General features: G+C 43.1%; 1 protein-coding gene across 1 annotated transcript in view; it reads left to right on the top strand.

Moving 5' to 3' along the window:
• The first annotated feature begins 4,336 nt into the window (after nucleotides 1–4,336).
• Nucleotides 4,337–22,931, top strand: part of PLBD1 (phospholipase B domain containing 1) — a 51,668-nt gene continuing 33,073 nt past the window's right edge. Inside the window, exons 1-2 of the mRNA XM_065417412.1 lie at nucleotides 4,337–4,405; nucleotides 19,602–19,821. Coding sequence (XP_065273484.1) covers nucleotides 4,339–4,405; nucleotides 19,602–19,821 — 287 coding nt within the window. The 5' untranslated portion in view covers nucleotides 4,337–4,338. The remainder of the gene's footprint in view (nucleotides 4,406–19,601; nucleotides 19,822–22,931) is intronic.

Below are 22,931 nucleotides of genomic sequence, written 5' to 3'. Positions count from 1 at the left end.
TATAGCATTATAGTTACTACAGGGAATGGGGAGGACTTGGATGAGAATGGAAGACGGTAGGAGTTCCAAACGATGGCTTGTCTTTAGAAGTGGTCCATAGTACCAAAATAATAAAAATAAAAATTGAGAACCATTGCCCTACACTTCTGTTTGGCTCCTTATTAAATTAGTTTTAAGTGGGTGAGCAAAGTGGTATGCTCCCTTACTTTAGCGTAGTAGTTTAAATGCCCTGTCTTTCTAAGCTGGATCTTTTTCAGTCTTGAAATATTAACAAAGATAATTACAACACATCCTCTATCCCCTGTCCCGATTTTGCTGCCTGTCCACAGATCTTCATGTGCATGTCTGCACTCCCTGAATGTCCACACATTTCTGCAAGCTGGTATAATATACTGGCTATCTGGCACCACTCTACTTGGTGGAATAGTTGACCTGCTTAAGTCTGTATAACCAAATCACACCCTAGTGACTAGATCACTCAGCACAGAAAAGGTCTAATGTTATTATACTAAACAGAGATTCTCCCTTAACTCAAGTGGCAACGGACTATGTTTTTGGAGATAAATATTATGGATTCCATCCCCGATGCCTTTCATGTACAGGTTAGCACAGACCCCATATGTGCAGCCACCAATGTATTACATTTACAGTCCCTGAATACAGTTTTTATTAGACCTCTCCTCTCATGCATGGTTGGGGTCATTAATTCCTGCATAAGTCCTTTGATTTAAATAGTTACACCATGGATGAATGGCATGTGTTACTGTGTGTCTCCTGTCCACATATTCCAGTCCTGTGCATTTCCTTTCCACATATATCATGGCAAATTCATATTAATTTACCCTCACTTAAAAATATGCACTCTGTTTCCAATTTGAGTTTGTCTAGCTTCAACTTCCAACCATTGGATCTTGTTATGTCTTTGTCTGCTAGATCAAAGTGCCCTCTACTATCAGAAATCTTCTCCCCTTCTGCTATTTCAATCCCAATTTTCTCCTGCTTGTTTTAAAAACAAGCTGCAAGGCATTGCATTCCAAATGGCTTAGTGAGACATACTTCTGCCCCCAACTGGAGAAGATTTTAGTTGCACCTTTCACTTGCTCATTTTAAGTCATCTCACCAAATATAACTTAAAGCTGTCTTTGATCAGAGTGAGAGCCTTGTGTTTTGGTTAATGAGCATCTATGTTTCCTCCTATTGAGTTTGTACATCTGCACTTCCTGTTCATAACCGCACTGCTTGTCTGTATTCCCTTTCCGTTTGTGCATGTGCCTGCAATCCCGTTGGCCATGTGCATCTCTGCATACATTCTGTGTTATGGCATATCTTCATGGATTGAAGATAGTCTGTGGTGGTGGTATGTAGCTCTATAGGTAATTGATTCCAAACATATCTCAGCACAACTAATGTTAGAACACAGTGGCTTCTTAAACATAATACCTTACTATGGGTTTGATTAGAGTAAATGAGGAACAAATGAATATCCTGCACCCAAGGCAGCACTACAGGATCTTCACTTGGAGATGCTAGAAAATATAGGGAAACCAAAGGAAAGACTAAAATTTGAAATGTTTTCCTTGTTAATAGAACTGCAATAACCTCTTGTGTGACCATCTGAGAGGAATGCAGAGAGAGGTGTTGAAAGGAAAGAGCAGCTAGACTCAGAGGGTCCTTTATCACCCTGACAATAGTTCCAACCATGTTTAAAAACTTTTCTGCTATGACAATCAGTTGTAAATCACATATTGGAGCTAAATATAGATATATATTTAACTCATTTCAATATCCCTTCCTTGCCAGTAATGTCAAATGGAGAGAGCATGTGATAAAAGTGAATTTTATGAAGCATGTTTCATAAATGAAAAATCATGAAATATTTGTTTTCAGGCAAACCTAACACTTATGCATTCAGCCTTAGACATTAGAACTCATTTTATTGAAGGAGGAATAGTTAGCTACCGCACTGCGGTTTATCCTCACCTCTTTTTAAGAAGTACCCTGGGACCTTTACTTTTCAACTAGAATAGCAACAAGGACAAAACAGTTTTGCACAAGGATGGTATATTTAGTAGTGCTGCATCCCTGCTACTGCTACAGCACTGCAATATGAGCTTTGGGCATGAGCCAAAGCCTTGGCGTGTGACTTGAACGAGAGATCATCTGATATGAAAGAGCTACCGCACAAACTACAGTGACAGCCTTTAAAAGAGTCCTGGTAAGAATGGCAATACTGGTTCAGACCAATGGTCCATCTAGTGGCCAGTGCCAGATGCTTCAGACGGAGTGAACAGAACAGGGCAATTTATGACGTGATCCATCTCCTGACATTCCAGTGCCAGCTTGTAGCAGTTAGAGGTTTATGGACTCCCAGAGTATGGGGTTGCATCCCTGACCATTTTGACTAATAGCCATTGATGGACCTATCCTCCATGAACTTCTCTCTTTTTTAAACCCAGTTATACTTTAGACTGTCACAGCATCCCCTGGCAATGAGTTCCACAAGTTGACTTTAAACCTCCTGCCTCTTAATTTCATGGGGTGACCTCTGGTTTGTGTATTATGCAAAGGAGTAAATAACACTTCCTTATTCACATTCTCCACACCATTTATGATTTTATAGACCTCTATCATATGCCCTTCAGTCATCTCTTTTCTAAACTGAACAGTCCCAATCTTTTAAATCTCTCCTCACATGGAAACTGTTCCATACCCCTGATAATTTATGTTGCCCTTCGCTATACTTTTTCCAATTCTAATATATCTTTTTTTGAAATGGGGGCAATCAGAACTGCATGCAGTATTCAAGGTGTGGGCATACCATGCATATACAGCTGCTTTAGAACATCAGGAGGAATACCCAAAATAGGACAAGAAATCTACATAATTTACAAGTAATCTGGATTGCAGGGGGCAAAGGAGGGATGATGATGCTTTATCATCTCGGCTTGTGAGACATGAGCTTGTTGGACATATTTTTTCAGCAACATAAGGAACCGGTCTTTCTTTGATGCAAAATGTGTGGTCTCAAGAATGGCCTCATTCTTGTAATAAATACATTGTTTTATGGAGTGCTTTTCTGACAAACAGCCACTTTGTGATTCTTGAACATACCTGGAAACTATTGGTTAAAATGGCACCAGTTGGAACTAGACGCTATGGGCCATTGGATGAAGCAGCAAGTCTGAGGCATAATAGCATGACCCCAGCAACATACAGGAAATTGCTGCTGTGATGAACCTGCCTCTGGCAGGAAGAGCAAGGATTTAGGAGTGGAAGACAAGCATCCATAGAGGAAGCTGGAGAGGCCAGCCCTGATCCCAGCAGTGGGAGGAATGGTATAGAGAAGGTGTGCTCAACCTTTTTCTTCCTGAGGCCCCTCAAATGCTATAAAAATTCCTTGGTCCGCCTGTGCCACAACTGTTTTTCTGCATATCCAGTAGCTTAAAAACCAGGGCCGGCATTAGGGGATAGCAAGGACAACTGCCTGGAGCCCCATACCACAGGGGGCCCTGTGAAGCTTTGTTGCTCAGACTGTGGCATCAGCCCTGCACCACGGGGCTCTGTCCTAGGCTCCAGCGATTCCAATGCCAGTCCTGCTCTCTGGTTTATTTTGATGGATCCCCTGAAAGCTGTTCATGGCCCCCCAAAGGGGCACCAGACCCCAGATAGTGAACCACTGGTATAGACAATAGGGCATGGGGGGGAAGTGGGGGAAACTAAAGACAGGTGATCTTGGTTCATTTCCCAGGTCAGGGGCTTCCCCTGTGACCTTGGGCAAGTCGATTCACCCAGCTCCCCCCTTTAAAATAGGAGTAGTTCCGCCCCCTGTGAGGATAAGTCCTTTGTGAGCGTCAGGTCTGAGGAACACACCAGCACCTAGGTAGAGAGACATGAGTGTGGGCAGGGGCTGGTGGGTGACGCAGCCCTGGGGCTGTTGCCGCGCTCATGGGCTTGTGTGGGTGGATTCTGCGGGGCACGAGGGCAGCGAGCCAGGGGGGCGGCAGCGCCTGCACAGCCCCGGTGTTTGGCGGGAAATGCTGGCGACGCGGGCCCGGGAGCGTCCAGGTGCCGCTGCCGCCCGCCCCCTCTACGGCGGCGCCGTGTGCCTCGGGACAAGCCCCGCGACCAAGCACAGCCCGGGCGGGAGGGCGGTCCCCGGGCAGAGGGGGCCTGGGGAGTCTGTAGTCTGTAGCCGCAGCCTCTCCCCCAGCACAGGGCTCAGCGGACGGGGCGTGAGCCGGACCCGGGAGGAGGCGGGGTAGCGGCGGGACCTGCCCTGAGCTGTCCCGAACTTCCCCAAGTCCCGCAGCCGCCCGGCCGGGACACAAGGGGCGCAGCATGGCCAGACCCCGCCACGCAGCCTGCTGCTGGGGGCTCATCCTCCTGTGGGCGGCGGCCCGAGCAGGTGAGAGCAGCAGACGGACTGACAGAGCGCGGCCCCCTGGCTACAGACAGACACCGCCGCTGCCCCGGGGGACGGGCAGACTGACCCCCTCGGGCAGGGGCTAGAGAGAGAGACAGTACACAACCCCCAGAGGGGATGGACAGAGAGACAGACATGGTGTCCGTCTGGGGGCCAGACAGACACTGCAGCCCCCACAGCCTGTCGGGCGGGGTCTGTGCCAGGCACCCAGGGTGGCTTCCCAGCGCCGTGACAGACATAGACCCCCCCCAGGGCTCCCCCTCCACTCCCTGAGCGCAGCGCGGCCTCGCCGGGCAAAGGGCTGATCAGTTCCTTGGTCCGCCTTAGGGTGACCAGGTGTCCTGATTTTATAGGGACAGTCCTGATTTTCCCCTCTGGATCTTCGCAGCGAGTCACGTTGTATCAGAAAGGCAGCTGGAGGTGGTTGTGTCTGTCACTGACCTGACCATAGCTACAAACCCTTCTTGCTGCTTGCGGAGTTACTCTTCTTAATCTTCTTCTTATTTTCCATAATAAACCCTTCAAAGTGGAAGCAGGTGCAAATTCTGTGATTGTGTTGTGCACCAGGTCCATTCCCCAGTGAGCCGATAACTGTGACCCTTGCTGCCCAGAAGGATCAGTGGAGTTGAATTGGCATGAAGTCCAGGGTCTGGCCATGAAAGGGATGTTTGAGGCAGCCAGCACGCATTATAAAGGGATTTAAAACAAACTTCCCCTTGGTCAAGCCCTTCAGTTCTGGTAGGAACTAATGATAGCCGATTGGTAGGTAAGAAAAGATGCAGCACTACTTCCAGAGCAGGTCATGCCCTGCAGTCAGGAGGGAAGTCAGTACAAAAAAGTTTATTTAGGTGCCCATAGTTCCTTGTGTATAGCTATCATACCCAGTGGAGGATAGTATCTGTAGGCAAGGAATATTATAGTAAAGAATATGATACAATGTTACAATTTGTAACTTTAATTAATTTGAAAGTTCTGATTTGTGGGCGTATAATAAATATTGTCCTTTTAGCCCCAGAAGTGCTACATATATTACAGATCTGGGGTTTTGTGTCTGTATATTAACTTATTGCCTCCTGTTTGTTGCTTTTACTGTGGTCAGTGGGAAAATATCAGGTTATTTTTAAAAAGTTCCTTGTCGATATTACAAAGAAGAGAAGAGATCCTGCACAGAGCTGCTTTTCATTTTATATCTGCATAAGATATTTGTAGCCAAAACTGTAAGGTTAAAATTAGGTTAATTTAATAACTAAAGGTGCTGTAGCACTTTCAAACTTCTTCATGGATTGCTTTGATTTTTCTGCCTCCAATTTATTCTGTCTATTGTCACCACACTTCAAAGCCAAGGGTTGGATTTAACTGATATGTACAGTTTTGGTGTACAATTTTCAGTAGAACTGGAGCTTCTATTTTAAAAATTAATTTCCCACTTATTTTATTTGAGAAACCTTGCAGATACGAATGAATGCTGTGGGTCTAATTGTATGCAGCTAGAAAAAAAATAGTCCTGAGAAGTGTGAACAGTCCTATTAATCTCAATGGAAATATGAAACGTAGTGATGAGAACAGCAGGATTATTCAGCAACTTGAAGGAAGGAGGAAAGAGAAACTAAAAGGAAAGACTGTAAGAGAAGGGAGTGAGAGACTGATGGAGAATAGCATAGAGGACAATGAGAGGGAGGTCATGGCTGTGGAGGGATAGTGAGGAGAGGAGGAGGAAGTTAAGGCAAATAGCCCATGGTATAGAAAATACTATTCAGAGTTCAAATTTGCAAGAAGTAGTCTGACATCTCCCGCAGCACAGGAACAATAGAAATATATCAGGGTGGGAGGTAGAAACTCCTACCTGATCTTCTCCCAGCTGTCGCTGGGGTGCCCAGGAACCTGGCTTTACCACGCGTTTTCCAGAATTGTCCTAAACTAGTTTCTTTCTTGCCACAGAACAGTGAAAAAAATCAAGACACTTTGCTATAAAATGGATGAGAGTCCAATTTTGTGGGAGGGGTGGCGATGGGAAGAGAGGTGAAGCTGTCCTACCTTATCTCAAAGACCTGTTTTTAAAAGAACATGTATTATTACATTTGTGAGATTCAGCAGTCAATGGAAAGGTAAGGAAACTCAAAAAGAAACTTGAGATATGGATAAAGTGTTATAGATAATATCTGACTGCCTCAACAGCTTTGTACTGAAGTGTAGGCAGTGACTGCAGGATTACCGAGTAGCTAGTAGAGCTGGTCAAATTGTTGTTTGAACAATAAATATAGGCCTTTTTTTTTTTTTTAAAGTGACTTGTCTAAATAGAACATGGATTTTTTATGAATTGGTTCACTATTCAATATGGGTTGAAGTAGTTTGATAAATGTCACTCCACAATTTGAGTGCTGTTTATAGGGAGTATTCAATTGATTACTCTGTATTTGAAATTAGCAATTTAAGATCTCTGATTAGCAATGTCACTTAAATCAACTGGTATTGTTTTTGTTCCCTTTTTTGGGTGACATAACTGTTTTTGACAAATTTTTGTACAAACAAAACTTAACTGGTATGCAGGGGCTGCGGAAAGCCATTTAAAGTGTGTGTGGGCCTCTTAGGCATTTCCCCCGTCCCCCAAGAGCCTGATTCCCCTGGCCCATGAACCCCTATGCCCAGCCCCTCCAAATTTGAGTGAGTGGCCTTGAGACCTAGTGCATGGGGTTGTAGTACCACTTAGGTTTGGCCTAGCCAAAAAAGTGGTGAGGCTGTGGCCCTGGTGCCCCTGGCTCCGCAGCTTATGCTTGTATGTATGTTTGTAAAAATCATGTATGGAAGATTCAAAATGCAGTACATAATTCACATAGGGTTTGAATGTTTTCCCCCCTCACACCTTCCCACCATTTGCACATATCAAGTAACTAGTTTCAGATAATGGCAAGTGTAGTGAGATGAGATATCTTGCTTTGACATGATAGTCTGGGGGGAATAAACATGAGTTTGGGCCAGTAAGTAAGTCTCCCTACTGGAAGAAGGAAAACCCAAGTAGTGTATAACCAAATAAAACAGAAGGTATTGTCCTTAGATTTAAAAAAAGGGGATAGAGAATAAGACTGAGAATATATTATTGCCCTTATATAAATCCATGGTTCGCCCACATCTCGAATACTGTGTACAGATGTGGTCTCCTCACCTCAAAAAAGATATTCTAGCACTAGAAAAGGTTCAGAAAAGAGCAACTAAAATGATTAAGGGTTTAGAGAGGGTCCCATATGAGGAAAGATTAAAGAGGCTAGGACTCTTCAGTTTGGAAAAGAGAAGACTAAGGGGGGACATGATAGAGGTATATAAAATCATGAGTGATGTTGAGAAAGTGGATAAGGAAAAGTTATTTACTTATTCCCATAATACAAGAACTAGGGGTCACCAAATGAAATTAATAGGCAGCAGGTTTAAAACAAATAAAAGGAAGTTCTTCACGCAGCGCACAGTCAACTTGTGGAACTCCTTACCTGAGGAGGTTGTGAAGGCTAGGACTATAACAATGTTTAAAAGGGGACTGGATAAATTCATGGTGGCTAAGTCCATAAATGGCTATTAGCCAGGATGGGTAAGAATGGTGTCCCTAGCCTCTGTTCGTCAGAGGATGGAGATGGATGGCAGGAGAGAGATCACTTGATCATTGCCTGTTAGGTTCACTCCCTCTGGGGCACCTGGCATTGGCCACTGTCGGTAGACAGATACTGGGCTAGATGGACCTTTGGTCTGACCCAGTACGGCCTTTCTTATGTTCTTATGTTCTTATGATTTGTTTCTTAATTTGGAAAGGATGAGGTTTCTTCTCTAATATATGTGCAGTATAAGGAACTCTATAAACAAGTACTAGAGATTTAACATTTGATACATATTTCAATCTTAAATGTACTTTTGAAAGAGTGTAAACTTCCTATTTTTGGGAGGGGGTTTCTGAAATCATATTAGGCAGATAGTAAAAGCAGTATCAAAATACAAATAAAAAAATTGGAAAAACACCATAAGTTCCTCACTGTGGTTGAATTGAAATATTAAGCTTGACATCTAACTATTGAGCAATGTGTTTGTGGGCTGAAAATGAAAGAGGTACAAATTTGTACAAGTTCTGCATTTGTGGTTGCCAAGTTGTGCAGAAATCATTTTCACGGAAGTGGTAGGTACGGTGTTGTACAATTAATCCTTGTAACTAATTTATACTGTCCATCAAACTTATTTGTAGATACTTTTTGTAATTAAAATATGCTATTTAGTATATTCAAAGCACTTGAAGAATACGCCGAACACCTACTTACAACTACACTGAGGACTAAGCCTGCTACCTTGGGCAAAAAATACTGGTGATATCACTCCCCCAAAGTTGCAACTCCTGCAGTTTTAAGGAATAAATCAGTTGTTTAGTATGTCTAATTTTAAGATAAGGTCCATTATTTAATAAGCTTTTTAAAATATGTAAATCTAACCTACGACTGGCTGAGCAGCAAGAAAAAAATAGTAATTAAGCAACACTTGAAGAATTTTACTGCTATTGTGAGATGTGCCAAATGGTATTTGAGTAGCTGTGGAGCTGGTTGAATGCTGGGGGGGGGGGGGGGGGGGCGGGGGGGGGAGAAGGTCTTTAACTTCTTTGATGAATATTAATTACATTTGTCAAATAACATTTACTGAATACTGTTGGACCTGCTTTCTTGGCTTTTCTCTCTACTTACTTTTATTTCTTATAGTAGATTGTGATTTTTTTTTCTGGACATCAGCAGCAGTGTGTGTCTCCTCTTTTCCTTCATTCTCCCTCAATCTGTTCTCTCCTTATTTCTCTTCATTGTGTGCTCCACTGTCTACCATCCATTGTATATCTCTTCTTTTTTCTACACCACCAAATAAAAGAGCATCTCATTTTTAGCATATTCCATTAATCTCTCCCTCTCTCTCATTCTGACTCCCATACCTAACCACACATGCAGACATAGGGCTTGGGAATTTTACCAGCAACTGATAACAGAGGACCACCACCTACCAGACACAGACCAATGCAAAGATGGGTAATGGCTTCCACTGTGTAGGGTCTCATTAGATGAAAGGCAAACATCACTTAGCTTTTGGGGCAGGGGAGGGTGCTAGGATTAATACTAGAGTGCTGTCTCTGGATCTTTCCTTGGGGAAATCAATCTTTCATATCAGCCTCCAGCCAGTATGTATTTGCTAAATTTGAAGTCCCCCTTCTAACCCTCAATGACTACTGGAAGGGAGGAGGTGTATTCTTGTTTCATTTGCTTTCCCACCCCCATAGTGTCTTGGCTGCTGTAGGGTGCGGTAGGAGGTGTCTTCACAAACTACCCTGTCCGCAGGGGTTTTTTTGACTCATCCTCAGTGAATAGCTCCAATGTTCGCCTCTGACTGCTACTCAGACCTTCCCAAGCAGCAGCAGAACAGAAACTGACCCAATTATTATCAATGTCACTGCTGTTATTCAGAATCCTGTGGACTGCAGTGGACGCTGACAAGACAGTGGCCAGCTTTCACTCTGCTGCAGTCTAGCAAATCTATGAGCAGCTGTGGCACTGAAACTGTTTGCATCACTTACACTTGGTTCCTATTTATCTTTGCAAATACCATGTGTAGAAATTTAATTTTTTTATTTATTTTTAAGACACTGTAGACTCTGCAGAAGTTGATATTATTCACCTGGGAAAGATTCCAGGTCTCCCTTGCAAGTTTTCTCAAGTCCTGTGTATGCTATTGATTTTTATAGAAGGTTTATTAATGTGACAAGGTTCAGAAGAACAATAATCACAAGGTCCATCACGATGTGTCAGTTCTGTGTGTTTGCTTACAGAGTGAAATGCTAGTAGTATAGAAAAATTGGAATGGTCTATTTGTTCAAAAAGTTTGGATTATATTGCGATGTAAGTTTATGTAAGTGCATTCAGACCTTTATAGTTTCATGTGTTTAGAAGTGTTACAGGGCAGAGCTAAGGCTGAATGGGTTGACTGCAAGCCAGGTGGAGTGAGTTAAGAAGGACTGGATGGATCCCTTAAATGTACTTTTTCATACTCTAGTAGTAGTATTTGGGTTTTTTAAAAAGTATAATATTGTTTTTGGAAGTTAGCTGGACTCTGCTGAAACAAACTTAACTTTGTTTTGAATGGAGATTTTTGTTGGGAATTTCCTTCATTTAAAAAAAAAATCAAAGAAAGAAAACAAACAGCAAAAGTTTAACTTGGGTTGGCTTATAAGGCCTGTGAGAGGAGAGCACTTTTCTGGCAGTTCTTGTGAGCACATCAAAGCTTGTCTCCCCTTCTGCAGATTGTAGTAAGTCATAAAAGGGGAGGGGTGAGTTGGGGATGGAGGAAGAAAATTATACCCGCTTGGGATGTGAGAGTAGTGGATGACAGAGGGGGAGAGTCTTCTATTCACACCAAAAACTTTATGTACTTAAAAGATGTTTATATTTAGAAAATGTTAGTGTGTAGTTTTTAAAAACCTCCAGCTTTCCCCATTCCATACCTACTTTTGATGTTCCTCTTTTGTGCTCCCAGATTCTACAGACATGCCCGCACATACATGCATACCTTCTCCCCTTAATAATATTGAACAGTTAATTAGCTCTTTTCAGCCATAGTTCAAAGCAGTTCTTCACAAAGCCTCTTTCCTCCCTTATTGCCCCTGGCCCCCATTTTGAGACCAGGGAGTACAGCTCTCCATGGTTCCCACAAATCCTACCCTTTCATGCATCCCCCGGTCTTCTGCCCTCAACCTTATCCATGCATCCCCTAGTTTAGGCTCAGGAAACCATGCAGTCAGCAGCAGGTCAGATTATACTTATAAACATTTAAAAATAAATTGAAAGCCTACTATAATAGCCTCATAAAGACAGCTCTGTACCAGTGTGGCCCAGAATGGAGCCATGGATTTATAAGAAGGGAGGGTGTAAAGCAAAATAATGCATCTTGCCATTTTGAAGCACCTCTGCACAGACTGTTTCTCCACCTTAGTCTAACTGATTGGGAGTCAGGATCTGGTTTTACTTCAACGTGGGTTTTTTGGGTTTTTTTTTAAAAGGCAAAACAGCAAACAGTTGGTTTGCTTCAAGGAAGAGAACATCTTGCAACACGCAAATCCTTAAATTACTAAATTAATCCTTCTGTGTAAGAACAACAATTAACTTCTCTAGTTGTTCTTGGTTGCTTCCCATTTATTCACTAGGTTAAGCAGGAATACAGTACTTGCTGTCCTCTCCTCCAAGTTTTCCACTTCCTCCTCTTTGTATCCCTGTTCTTATACACTCCTAGTTAATGCTTGTCCTACCTACCGAAGCACAGAGCACAGAGACCCTATCACACAAGCTCTTTATATTACAAATCTTTACAAGCTCTCCACTAACTCTTCCTCTCCTCCATCCCTCAAAAAAAAAAACCCCAAAAAAACAAAAACCCAAACATTGAAAGATTCTACTCTTCAGCAAGGCCAACAAAATAAAGATATACATTTGGAGTTTGTAGGCCAAGTCATTTTTGAGATATGATGAGTCAAAACAGTCTTGAGAAATTTCTCATCCCTGGGTAAAAATGGTTCTGGGTTGTGACATTCAGGGTATTAGCTTCTTTGAATAAGATGTGCTTTGGGGATAAGACTGGAAGTCAGACTTCTAATTAGAAGCTAGCTTCTACCTTAGTGATGGAGATACTAGTGCTGCTCTGTAAAGGACCTGTTGCACCATCTGTTTTCAGGAGAATCTGGCTTGTACCGATGTTTATTAACTCTTGTTCTCTCCCTCTTCCTTACCCTTCACTCCCACATGGTCAGTTTTTGTAAACTCAGCTTGCAGTAGGGTGGATAAAAATCAATGAGTTTTTTTAAAAAACAAACAAAAAAATTGGATTTTTTTTATTTAAATCGGATTTTTTTGATAAAATGCTTTTTGAGGAAAAAACCCATTTAAAGATATTTTTAATTAAGATATAGCTCAAAGATATCTCATCATGGAATAGGGATTATAAATTCTAATTCTATAGTATGAGACAATATATTCATGTAATGTTTAAGAAAAGTTTTGTAAATGAGTTCCAATAGTTCATGGATTAGGGACCCAATCTTATGAGGTTCCAGGGGCTTCTGTATAGATTATTTAGGTTAATCTTTCTATCTACCCAATGGGACTCAGTGCTCAGACTAGAAGATACCATCAGTGATGCTTAGTTTTGCAGTTCTCAAACTGTGGATTTGTGTTTCCAGAGATAACATGCTTGTTAACAGCAAAAATGTTTTTAAATAAATAATATGTACAGGTGAGAAATAACAGACCTCAACCCTATTGTCCCTCTGCAACTTTGTGTACACAGAGTCAAACCCTTACCTCTTTCTAAAAGTGCAAAGTTTCAAAATGTTCAATGAATAGAAGATTGTTGGGGGCGGAATAGATCTGGAGAAGGTGAAGAAGTCTGGAGATAAACGTGAGAAGGGAGGGCCAGGCAGTAGAAACAAAAGTGAAACTGTTTGAGCAGCATATTCCAGAAGTTTTGAGGTCTTTCTGAGTGTAGCCTTCATTGATTTGAGATCTACCATACCATTCTCTCCTAGAAAGGAAAACCTATAATGGCAGCAGGCCATAAAAGAGACCCAGTTTGGGAATATTTTAATGAAGTTCCTCTACCTGTGGGTAAGACAGGCATGCATGCAAACAGTGCCTCTACCTGTGGGTAAGACAGGCATGCATGCAAACAGTGCAATAAAGAAATGTAAGGCCTGGTCGCCCGCATGAAACAACATCATGAGAAGTGTTCCTTCTCAGGGGGAAGCTGCGTTGAAGATGTCTGAACATGCAGAATCTTCAGGTTAGTAAACTTTTTTATTTCATACTCCTTTCTTAAGGACTGCCTGTCTTTCTTCTGGACTATTCTTGAATTCTCATGTTTGAGCAAAAAATATAGTTGTTACTCTATGGTACAATCATTTTAGATGCAATTGTGATAAAAAAAATAAATAGCTGAAATAGGCAGATCTTCCTTTTATAATTTCACCTTTAAAGTAGTACTGAGTGTCAGTGAATGCAATGAGTAATACTCAATGAGCAGTATGGTAATAATAATTAAATAACTGCATTGACTTATTTTGTTTAGGAGAATCCATCCTCAACATACAGGATTCTGAAGACTATCCACCTTCAAAATCACCATCATTTTCTATAGTTTCAGAGTTATCTGCCAATGATAATGTTAATATAATATATGGAGATATACCTATCTCCTGGAACTGGAAGGGATCCTGAAAGGTCATTGAGTCCAGCCCCCTGCCTTCACTAGCAGGACCAAGTACTGATTTTGCCCCAGATCCCTAAGTGGCCCCCTCAAGGATTGAATTCACAACCCTGGATTTAGCAGGCCAATCTCAAACCACTGAGCTATCCCTCCCCCCATGTTTCAGTCACATCATGTATGTCAGATAGCCATGGTATATTACCTGTAGCAAAAAGAAAAAAAAAATCTCCATCATCCAGAAACAACCATAGACGAGTTTGTGATAAGAACCAGCAGATTACAAAAAGAGGTAATTGATGAAAAAATTGAAAAAAAAAAGTTTTTTTATGCAACAAACTCTCCTTTCTGTATGATTGAGAACCCACACTTCATTAACATGGTTCAGTCATTAAGACCAGGATACAGTCCACCCAACAGAGCAGATGTCTCAGGCAAATTGCTGGATAAAGTGTATGAAAAAGAAATCGAGCAGTGTGCAAAAGATCTAGAAGGTGAAATTGTTAACCTGAGTCTTGATGGGTGGAGCAATGTCCACAATGATCCTGTTGTATGTGCTTGTGTGACAACAGAAGAAGGGAATGTCTTCGTTACAGAAACAATCAATACATCAGGAAATGCACACACAGCAGAATACTATAACAAACTGTGAAAAAAAATTCAACTGTCTAGTACGCAGCTTGGTCACATACAATGCTGCACATCTATCCAAGATGAGAAGAAATTATTTAGAAGAGAGTGAAGAGAGTCCCAAGCTAATAATATACGGTTGCAGTGCTCATGTGGTACACCTCCTAGCCAAAAACTTCAGTGTTCCAGAAATAAAGGCTAATGTTGTTGAAATTGCAAAATACTTCCGTAACAACCACTTTGCAGCAGCTGCTCTGAAAAAAGTGGGAGGAACCAAGCTAACTCTCCCACAAGACATGCAATGGAACTCAGTAGTGCACTGTTTTGAGCAATATATCAAGAACTGGCCTAATCTGATGACAGTTTGTGGACAAAATCGTGAAAAAAATAGATGGCACTGTCACAGCCAAAGTTCTTAACATTGGGCTTAAGAGAAATGTTGAAAACATGCTGAGTACCCTGAAGCCTATTTCTATATCCTTGAACAAAATGCAGGGAAATAGCTGTTTTATTGCTGATGCTGTTGAATTTGGAAGGAACTGAGTGAGATCTTAAAAAGAGAAATACGCAATGACAGAGTTAAATTACAAGCATTAAAAAAACGAATGGGACAAGCACTATCTCCAGCTCATTTTCTTGCAAATATTCTCAATACTCAGTACCAGGGTCAAACCTTAACTGCTGAAGAAGAGGAGTTGGCTATGACATGGACATCCATCAATCATCCCTCCATAATGCCAACTATAATAAACTTCAGAGCTAAGCGTGAACCATTCAAGAAATATGTTTGCTGATGATGTTTTAAAGAAAGTCACATCGGTGAACTGGTGGAAGTCACTTAAGCACTTGGATTCAGAGACTGTTGAAGTGATAATCTCACTTTTAACAGCAGTAGCTGCTTCTGTTGGTGTAGAAAGAATATTTTGTTCCTTTGGACTAATTCATTCCAAATTGAGAAATTGTTTGGGACCTGAAAAAGCAGGAAAGCTTGTTTTTCTTTTCCAGATTATGAACGAACAGGAAAATGAAGGTGAAGATGACTGAGTTAGCTGCAGAATCCAATATTTTAAGTTTCTCATGTTGACCTGGGTGACATAGTCAATTTAATTTTTGATTAAAAAAAAATTTCATTTAACTATTTTAGTTAAAAACAATTTTAACAAAAACAAACCTGATTTTAAAAAACTTGAATGTTTATCTATATTCAAAAATTCATATGCTTGTTTTGTTAAAATATTATATGTTTGCTGTTGAAGAAAAACATCCAGAATACATAACGTTGTTTTAGTTAAATAAAACAATTTAAATGTCTGTCTGGCGATGTTCTCCTCCTAATACAGCATGGCAAGAAAATTCTCCAAATATTAATGATTAACTTGTTGAACTGGAGATAATTCACCTCCCAGTGACTTCATAAATATCTGCTTCAATTACCTTTGGTAAATGAAATAATCATTCATTTTTTGATATAGCTGTAAAACTAATCTGAAAAGTTTTCAAAATAAATCACTTTAAAAATGTATAGTGTGTACCTTCTAAAAATGAAACCCTGCATCTATCTCTGAGTTGTGAAGAATATGTATTAAGGTTATAACAACCAACAAGAATGCACTTTTGTGTAGAAATCCATGATTAAATCGAGTATTCCTGACTAGTGATTTAAATCCATGATTTAAATCAATTTAATTTAATCAAATTAAATCAAATCCACCCTGACTTGCAGGGATTGTTTGTAACTCTTTTCAGCACTACCTACTTACCAGCCTGATGAAACCAGCTCTTGTTTTCATGGTCGTTCAGCCCGAGTGAGTCTCACCTGACAATGGGATTTCAGTTCCTCCTAAACCTAGAGCAGTACAGATACATTATGCATTACTAGATGATAACTAAGGAGGTTTAAACTTTCTTCTCTGCAATATGTGCTTGAAGAAATGTCAAGCCTTTCATGTCTCAAAGCACCCTCTATTTAGCCTCCATCCACACTAGTCAAGCAACACCTTTTAAAACATTTACCCCAACTGCCATTTGAGAGGGAGTACTGGAGTGGTTCCCTTCCCAAATATACATATTTGCATTTTGTTTGTGTGTTACACCCAAAGTACCTGATATGCACAGAACTCCTATAACACTGTGTCTGGAAAAAGAGAAATTTAGTTCACTGATAAATAATAACCAGAGCTGGACTTTAAATTTTGATTCAAGAGAGCTGTACCTCTTATGTAGCTGAGCATTATGAACACTGACATGATGAGAAACAGTTACTGCTCTGTCTCACTGAACACTAGACTAGCCAATAAAGTGTTTCTGACTGTAAAGTTACAACCTTTTAAAGTAATAAACGCTTAAGTAAAAAGAATGAAAACGGCCTTAAAGCAACTGAGTTATCACAGTGTCAGAAGTGCTTGAGCAAGAGCTTAGTAACTCAGAAAATAGTTTTTTTTAATTGAAAAACTTCATAGCTTATGATGGAAAAAAATAACTTCTTAACAGGATATTTTAGGGCACTGAGCAAAACGGGTGCATTTTATTTTAAATCAAGCTAGGTATCCAATCATGAATGCTATTACCTACTGCCTTTGCAAAGCATTAGATATTGTGCTGATACTCATCTCTTAGTTATTTTTACGGTGCCAATCATCATAGTATGAATACTAAATACGGTGAGATTCTCAAGGTTGTCCATGCTGCATTCAGCTCTCTGCTTGGCAGGTTTCCTTGGTGTGTTTCTTTTATTTTTCTCTCCTCTGTTTTTCCTTGTCTTCAGTTCTTGCAGGAAACCTTTTGCACAAAGGTGAGTCATGTATTTTGTTCTGAAAATTCAGCCTTGGGCTTAGTCTTATCTCTTCTAGAATAAAGTTCCATGGTCAGTAGTCTTTGACCAAAAATGCCTTGTCTCTAGCTCTTGCAAGTTTTGTCCTTGGCACCATTAGCTGTATTGTCCTAGAGGAATGCAGGCAGTGTTTCCCACTCTGACATATGTATCATAAGTAACACAAATTTGGCCCTTGCGGGAGCCAGTCTTACCCATGAGGTGAGAGGCTCATCCTTCAAGTGATTTTTTTCACTGTCTGGAGAAAACCCTCTCTGATAGTTGCCTTCCCCCATGTCCTCACCTCCTGGGGAGTTTGTTTGTACAATCACTCAATCACAGCTGCAGTAGGAGACTTGCAAAAAACTTCTCTCCTCAGGAGCCAAGAAGGTTTTGGAGGAGGGAAAGAGAGCAGCCAATACTATTTTCTTACGAGAGAAAGGGGAGGAGAGAACAAAAATTACCCAGCAGCTCAGGGTGTCCCTGCTCCCTCCCTTCTTGTGAAAAATGGGTCAGTCTTCTCTCTGCTCCTCTATCCTCCCCTTTCCTCTTCTATAATGCTGCCATACCAGGCCTGGGATGGAGGAGAAGGCGGCCCTCTTGGAGTTGCCCTCTCCCAAGGCCTGCAAGGGGGTGTTTGTGAAGATCCACTGGAGCTGCCCCCCTCCCAGGTGTGTGCGTGTGTGCCTCTCTCTCTCTCCCTGGAGTTTTTCCTCCAACTAGGTCTAGATGGGGATGAAGAACCTACACAGGAGGAGCAGAGGTGTGCTGGGAGTAAGGGGCACATATGGGGTAGCAAGGCAAGAGGTGTGCAGAATTGTGTGGCTGGGTGTGTGGAGTTGATGTGTAACTGGGATAAGTGTGAGGACTGGGGATTTGTCACAAAATAAGTTGTTTTGGGGTTGAGAGTGCAACGTTGATGTGGGGGCTGGGACATAAAATTACTTGTGATGGCCAAAATTTTATTTCTCACTGTAAATTGGCAATGTGAATTCACACACATATTGGAGGCGGAAAGGGGAAGTTAAAATCAGAACACAGCTCAGTAATCATTAAAATAAAATTTTAAAAAAACCTTACAATTTATGAGACAACCTCATAATTTTGGGGGTTCTGACACCTGATTTTTGAACTTTTGGTGTTTGCGGTACTATCCAGGTGTCTTGATGGATTGTGAACGGAGACCTAATGTTATCAGGTCCCATGTCACTGAGGGCTGAAAGATGAAGGTTGGGATTTTCAAAAGTATTCAGCATTACTCTTTTGCCATTGACTTCCTAACAGAGCAGAGTTAGGCTAATTCTGAGCACTTTTTGAAAATGCCAGCTGAAGACCAGTATTTTGAATTGGTAGAATAAGTGAATAGGGACAGATCATGGAACAACACTGTGATGTGCTCTTGGCATCTTTTCTTGTATTCTGTACAGCTGAGTTTCTGTGCTGCCTTCACCTTCAACCTCTGATCCAGCGATTTAGAATAGTCTAATCCAGGGGTGGGCAAACTACGGCCCGCAGGCCACATCCGGCCCGCGGGACCATCCTGCCTGGGCCCCGAGCTCCTGGCCCGGGAGGCTAGCCCCCGGCCCCTCCCCTGCTGTTCCCCCTCACCCGCAGCGTCGGCTTGCTCGCTCCGCCGCCGGCGCAATGCTCTGGGAGGCGGGGCTGTGAACTCCTGGGGCAGCGCAGCTGCAGAGCCCGGCCTGACCTGGTGCTCTGTGCTGCGTGGTGGCAGCGGCAGCATGGCCCGGCTCTAGCTGGGTGGCGCAGCTGTAGCACCGCCAGCCACCGGTGCTCCAGGCAGCGCGGTAAGGGGGCAGGGAGCAGGGGGGGTTGGATAGAGGGCAGAGGCGTTCGGGGTGGTGGTCAGGAGGCAGGGATGTGAATGGTGGTTGGGGAGGGAAACGGGGGTTGAATTGGGGCATCATCAATTGTTTGTAAATTGCTTTCAATTGCTCTTTGTAGGATTTCTTCTGGGTCAGGTATGGGAACATCTTTTTTTCTATATCAGGACTCAACTGTGGCTGATGCTATGCATTGAAAAGATTATGGACATAGTTTCCTGCAAGTGATATAGCATTAGCTGCTTCTCCCTGTCTCTGCCCTGCCAATGAGCCTGACTTTAGCTCTGTTCCTCAAGGGCCATTTCTAGGCCTGAGTAGGTAGTCTGGTTTTTGTAGCTTTTCATTTTTTCCCTCCTTTAAGATTGTGAACAGAGGTGTCAGATATGGTGAGCCAACCAGTCTGTCCAGTTGTCTGTTACTTAAGTCAGCAAACAGGCATCTGATGATAATTATTTTAGGTCATTAATTATAGATTGAAACTAGTGACCTAGAATTGGTTGGCTGCATAAACTTCACTACCAATTGTCTGATCCATCTAGTTCTCCACGAGGGATAGAGTATCTCAGTGGAATGAGGTCCCCACACTTCTTATTGCTGGAGATATGTAATACAACATTCTAACTTTCTCCTCCTTGGTTTTCGTTTGCAGAAATCCACTATGCAACTGTATATTGGATGAAAACTGAGAAAACAATCCAGGTCAAAGATATATTGGACAGGAATGGAGATGCCTATGGCTTTTACAATGACACCATACAATCAACAGGGTGGGGGATTCTGGAGATCAGAGCAGGCTATGGGAGTCAGTCCATAGGCAATGAACGCCTCATGTATGCAGCTGGCTTTTTGGAAGGCTATCTCACAGCTCCGTAAGTACCATTCAAGTTAGCTTACTCTGTAAGTATCTCATTTCAATGCATGATACTGCCAGCTATTTCTTCAGGTCTCTTTTCTCCCTCTCTATTTTGATGCATATAAGTTAACTATAAGTGTGGAAGTTCAAATATTTGTTACAATATTAACACTTATCTTCCATCCAAAGATTTCAAAGTTAGTTTGGTTTTTAACAAAGAGTCTCACAACAGCTTGGAGAGAGAGATGAGTATTAAACCTATTTTACTGATAAGGAATTGAACCACAGAGATTAAGTAACTTTTCTAGAATTCAACAATTGGAATGCAAGCCAGGAGTCCTGTCTTGCATTTCCCCCAAATAGATCACAAATGGATGAATTAGTCATTCTTTAAAAATAGCTCTTATGGAGGGATACGTACATCTTCCCTTCCTTTCCTTGCTGAAACGCTGAAAGAACCCCAGTTAACATAAGGCAGTTGTTCTCCCTTGGGACATGTGCATAAGTCTTCCATGTTGAAATCTGAAAACAAATGGGGGCATCTCAAGCAGGGCCGGCTCTAGGTTTTTTGCCGCCCCAAGCAAAAAATTTTTTGGCTGCCCCCCACCCCAGCCCTGGGCTCCCCCCCCCCCCGTACCCCTCCTGCTGCCCCAGCTCTGGGCTCTTCCCTCCCCCTCCCGCACCCTCCTGCTGCCCCAGCCCTGGGTCACTGGTAACTCGCTCCCAGGGCGGGTCATCAGCATCCCGCTCATGACACTAGCAGGGGCGGAGGCTGCATCCACCCGACTCCTTCCCGGCGCCCCAGGGGGGCCCTGACTCAGCCCGCTCCCCCCTCACCTCCAGCCGGTCTGGCGCTGGCAGGGTCGGGGTAAACAGTGGGGCTCCTGGGCCGCGCCTCAGCCCAGGGTCCCTCCAGCCAGGACTCCTGCCTCCAGGACCGGCCGGGAATTGGGAGGGCAGAGCCAGGGGGACCGCCCCGGCAGGGGGCTGAGGAGCCGGGGCAGGGCAGCCTCAGAGGGAGCGGCTGGTGGGGAACGGAGCCCCGGAGAGCGGGCCGCGGGCCCCGCACGGCAGCGCCCCGGGCAGCGGTCCCCTCTATGGCCCCGCTGCTGCTCCTGGCCGCCCTGCCGCAGCCCCTGGGCAGCTCGGGCCGCTTCGCCCAGCCCCGACTGCAGCGCTGGGGGGCGGCCGCCCTGCGGCACTTGCAGGCGACTCCGTGCGCCCCGCGGGGTGGCCCCCAGCCCAAGTGTCCTGTGCTCCACGTGTCGGAGCCCGCCGGATGGCTCAGCCATGGCCGGCAGCATGAACCACAGTGGCCCCAGGGCGCCCCCCGCGCATGACGCGCTGCTGGACCCCAGTCCCGGGGCCAGCTTTGGCCACCTGCTGCGGCTCTTCCACCTGGACTTCAGCGTCAGCTTGGGGGCTGGGACAGCATCTATCTGGGTGAGCGCCCGCAGGGCCGGCCCCCAAACAAACCAAAAAAAAAAAAAAAGGATGGCCCGAATGCTGCCCCTGCAAATGTGCCGCCCTAAGCACCTGCTTGCTTTGCTGGTGCATAGAGCCGGCCCTGATCTCAAGCTGTACTTCCTTCCCGATCTAACTGCCTGTCACATTCATCTCTGTGCATTTGGAAGGTCTGTTCTCCAAGAACCAGCATTGTCTGAATTTTCTCCCATAAGAGATAAGTAAGTCTCTCTATGCCCTTGTTCTCTTCTTTTGCACACAGCTGTGACCATGCAGCTTAACTGCCGCTTTTAAAGGCTCTCCTCTTCCGATAACAGCAAGTGGAAAGCAGAACGGTCTGTTCCAAGATGCTGAAGGCTTTACTTGCATCAACAACAACTGCTCAGCTGTCAGGCATCAGGCTACAGCAAAATAATCTAAATAGACCCGCATGCTCTATTTCACTCAGGAGCACATAGGGAGGTTCTATGTTTCAGAAAACTATGAAAAAAGTTTATGATGAAATAAACTCAGAGGTGCTGATGCTCTTCTACTATATCTTATCCTTTACTGTATAGACTAAGAAAGTATGTGTCCTGCTGTGCTTTTTCTTAACTTGTTTAACTTGTTATAAACAAAATGACTTACAAATAAAGGAGAATCAGCACTTCATCCCCCCTTCCCCTCACACACCCCTCCACTCTTAAAAGGAAATAATTTGGCTATTCCTGTGTTCATTTAGTACCCTGGACACTGATTAAAATGAGGACAATTTTTTTTTAGCATTGCGCCCAAAAACTGTGCATTACCTGGTACTATGGGGAGGGAGGGAGGGGGAAAGTAGTTTCTTTTATAATCGCTTTATAATCACAGTTCAAATTTGGTGGGCACTACCTGTTAAATTCCTTAATACTAACTAGTTGTATTCAGACTGGGATAAAATCTGTCATTGCTTGGCACAGAAATGGCTCTGAGTTCTTTCGAAAACCCTTGTTTTATAAACGAACTGAGAATTATTGGCCCAGATCTTCAAAAGCAGGTGCCTGAAGCTAGGCACCTAAATCCATATTTAGGCAGCTAAATAAATGTCCTGACTTTCAGAGGCACTGAGTGTCACAGTTACTGGGCTGGCTGCACCTCAGATCCCTTCTCTGGTCTCTGAGTGCACCCCCACAGGTAATAGCCCTCATGTCCTTATCTTTTCCAGGGTGGAATCCTGCAATGCTCGCTTAGACACGGTCCTGGGTTAGTATCTGTGGATCAGCTGCACTTACCCCTGCAGACCTAACTGGGTTTGGGTCTCCTCGTACTTCCTTTCAGTGGCAGACTGAGAAATAAAATTGAGAGGAGTGCTAGGCCTCACTTTGCTCAGCCAATTACAGAAAAGCTCCAAATCCATCACACTGATCACCTACATTTCTCATTTATTTCAATGGAACATGATAGGCCCCAGAGAGGAAACTTTAAACATGAAATATCATTGGTCAAATGTCTCTTTGGTGTGATCTCACCCAGCCTGCATCCTGTCAGTGATGCTCCTCTTGATTTAAAGAGGTAAATTGAAATTCTCTTTTGGAGTGTACCTTGAGATTCTCAGTCCGGTTTCATGATTGCCTTACATTTTGCCCTAGGTAGAATAGAAAAGCTTTAACTTAATCTAATGTTTGAGTATGACACCATTAT

Source organism: Emys orbicularis, chromosome 1 (assembly GCF_028017835.1).
Source record: "Emys orbicularis isolate rEmyOrb1 chromosome 1, rEmyOrb1.hap1, whole genome shotgun sequence".
Lineage (NCBI taxonomy): Eukaryota > Metazoa > Chordata > Testudines > Emydidae > Emys > Emys orbicularis.
Note: the sequence above shows the minus strand (reverse complement) of the source record. Positions and strands in the feature narration are given on the sequence as shown.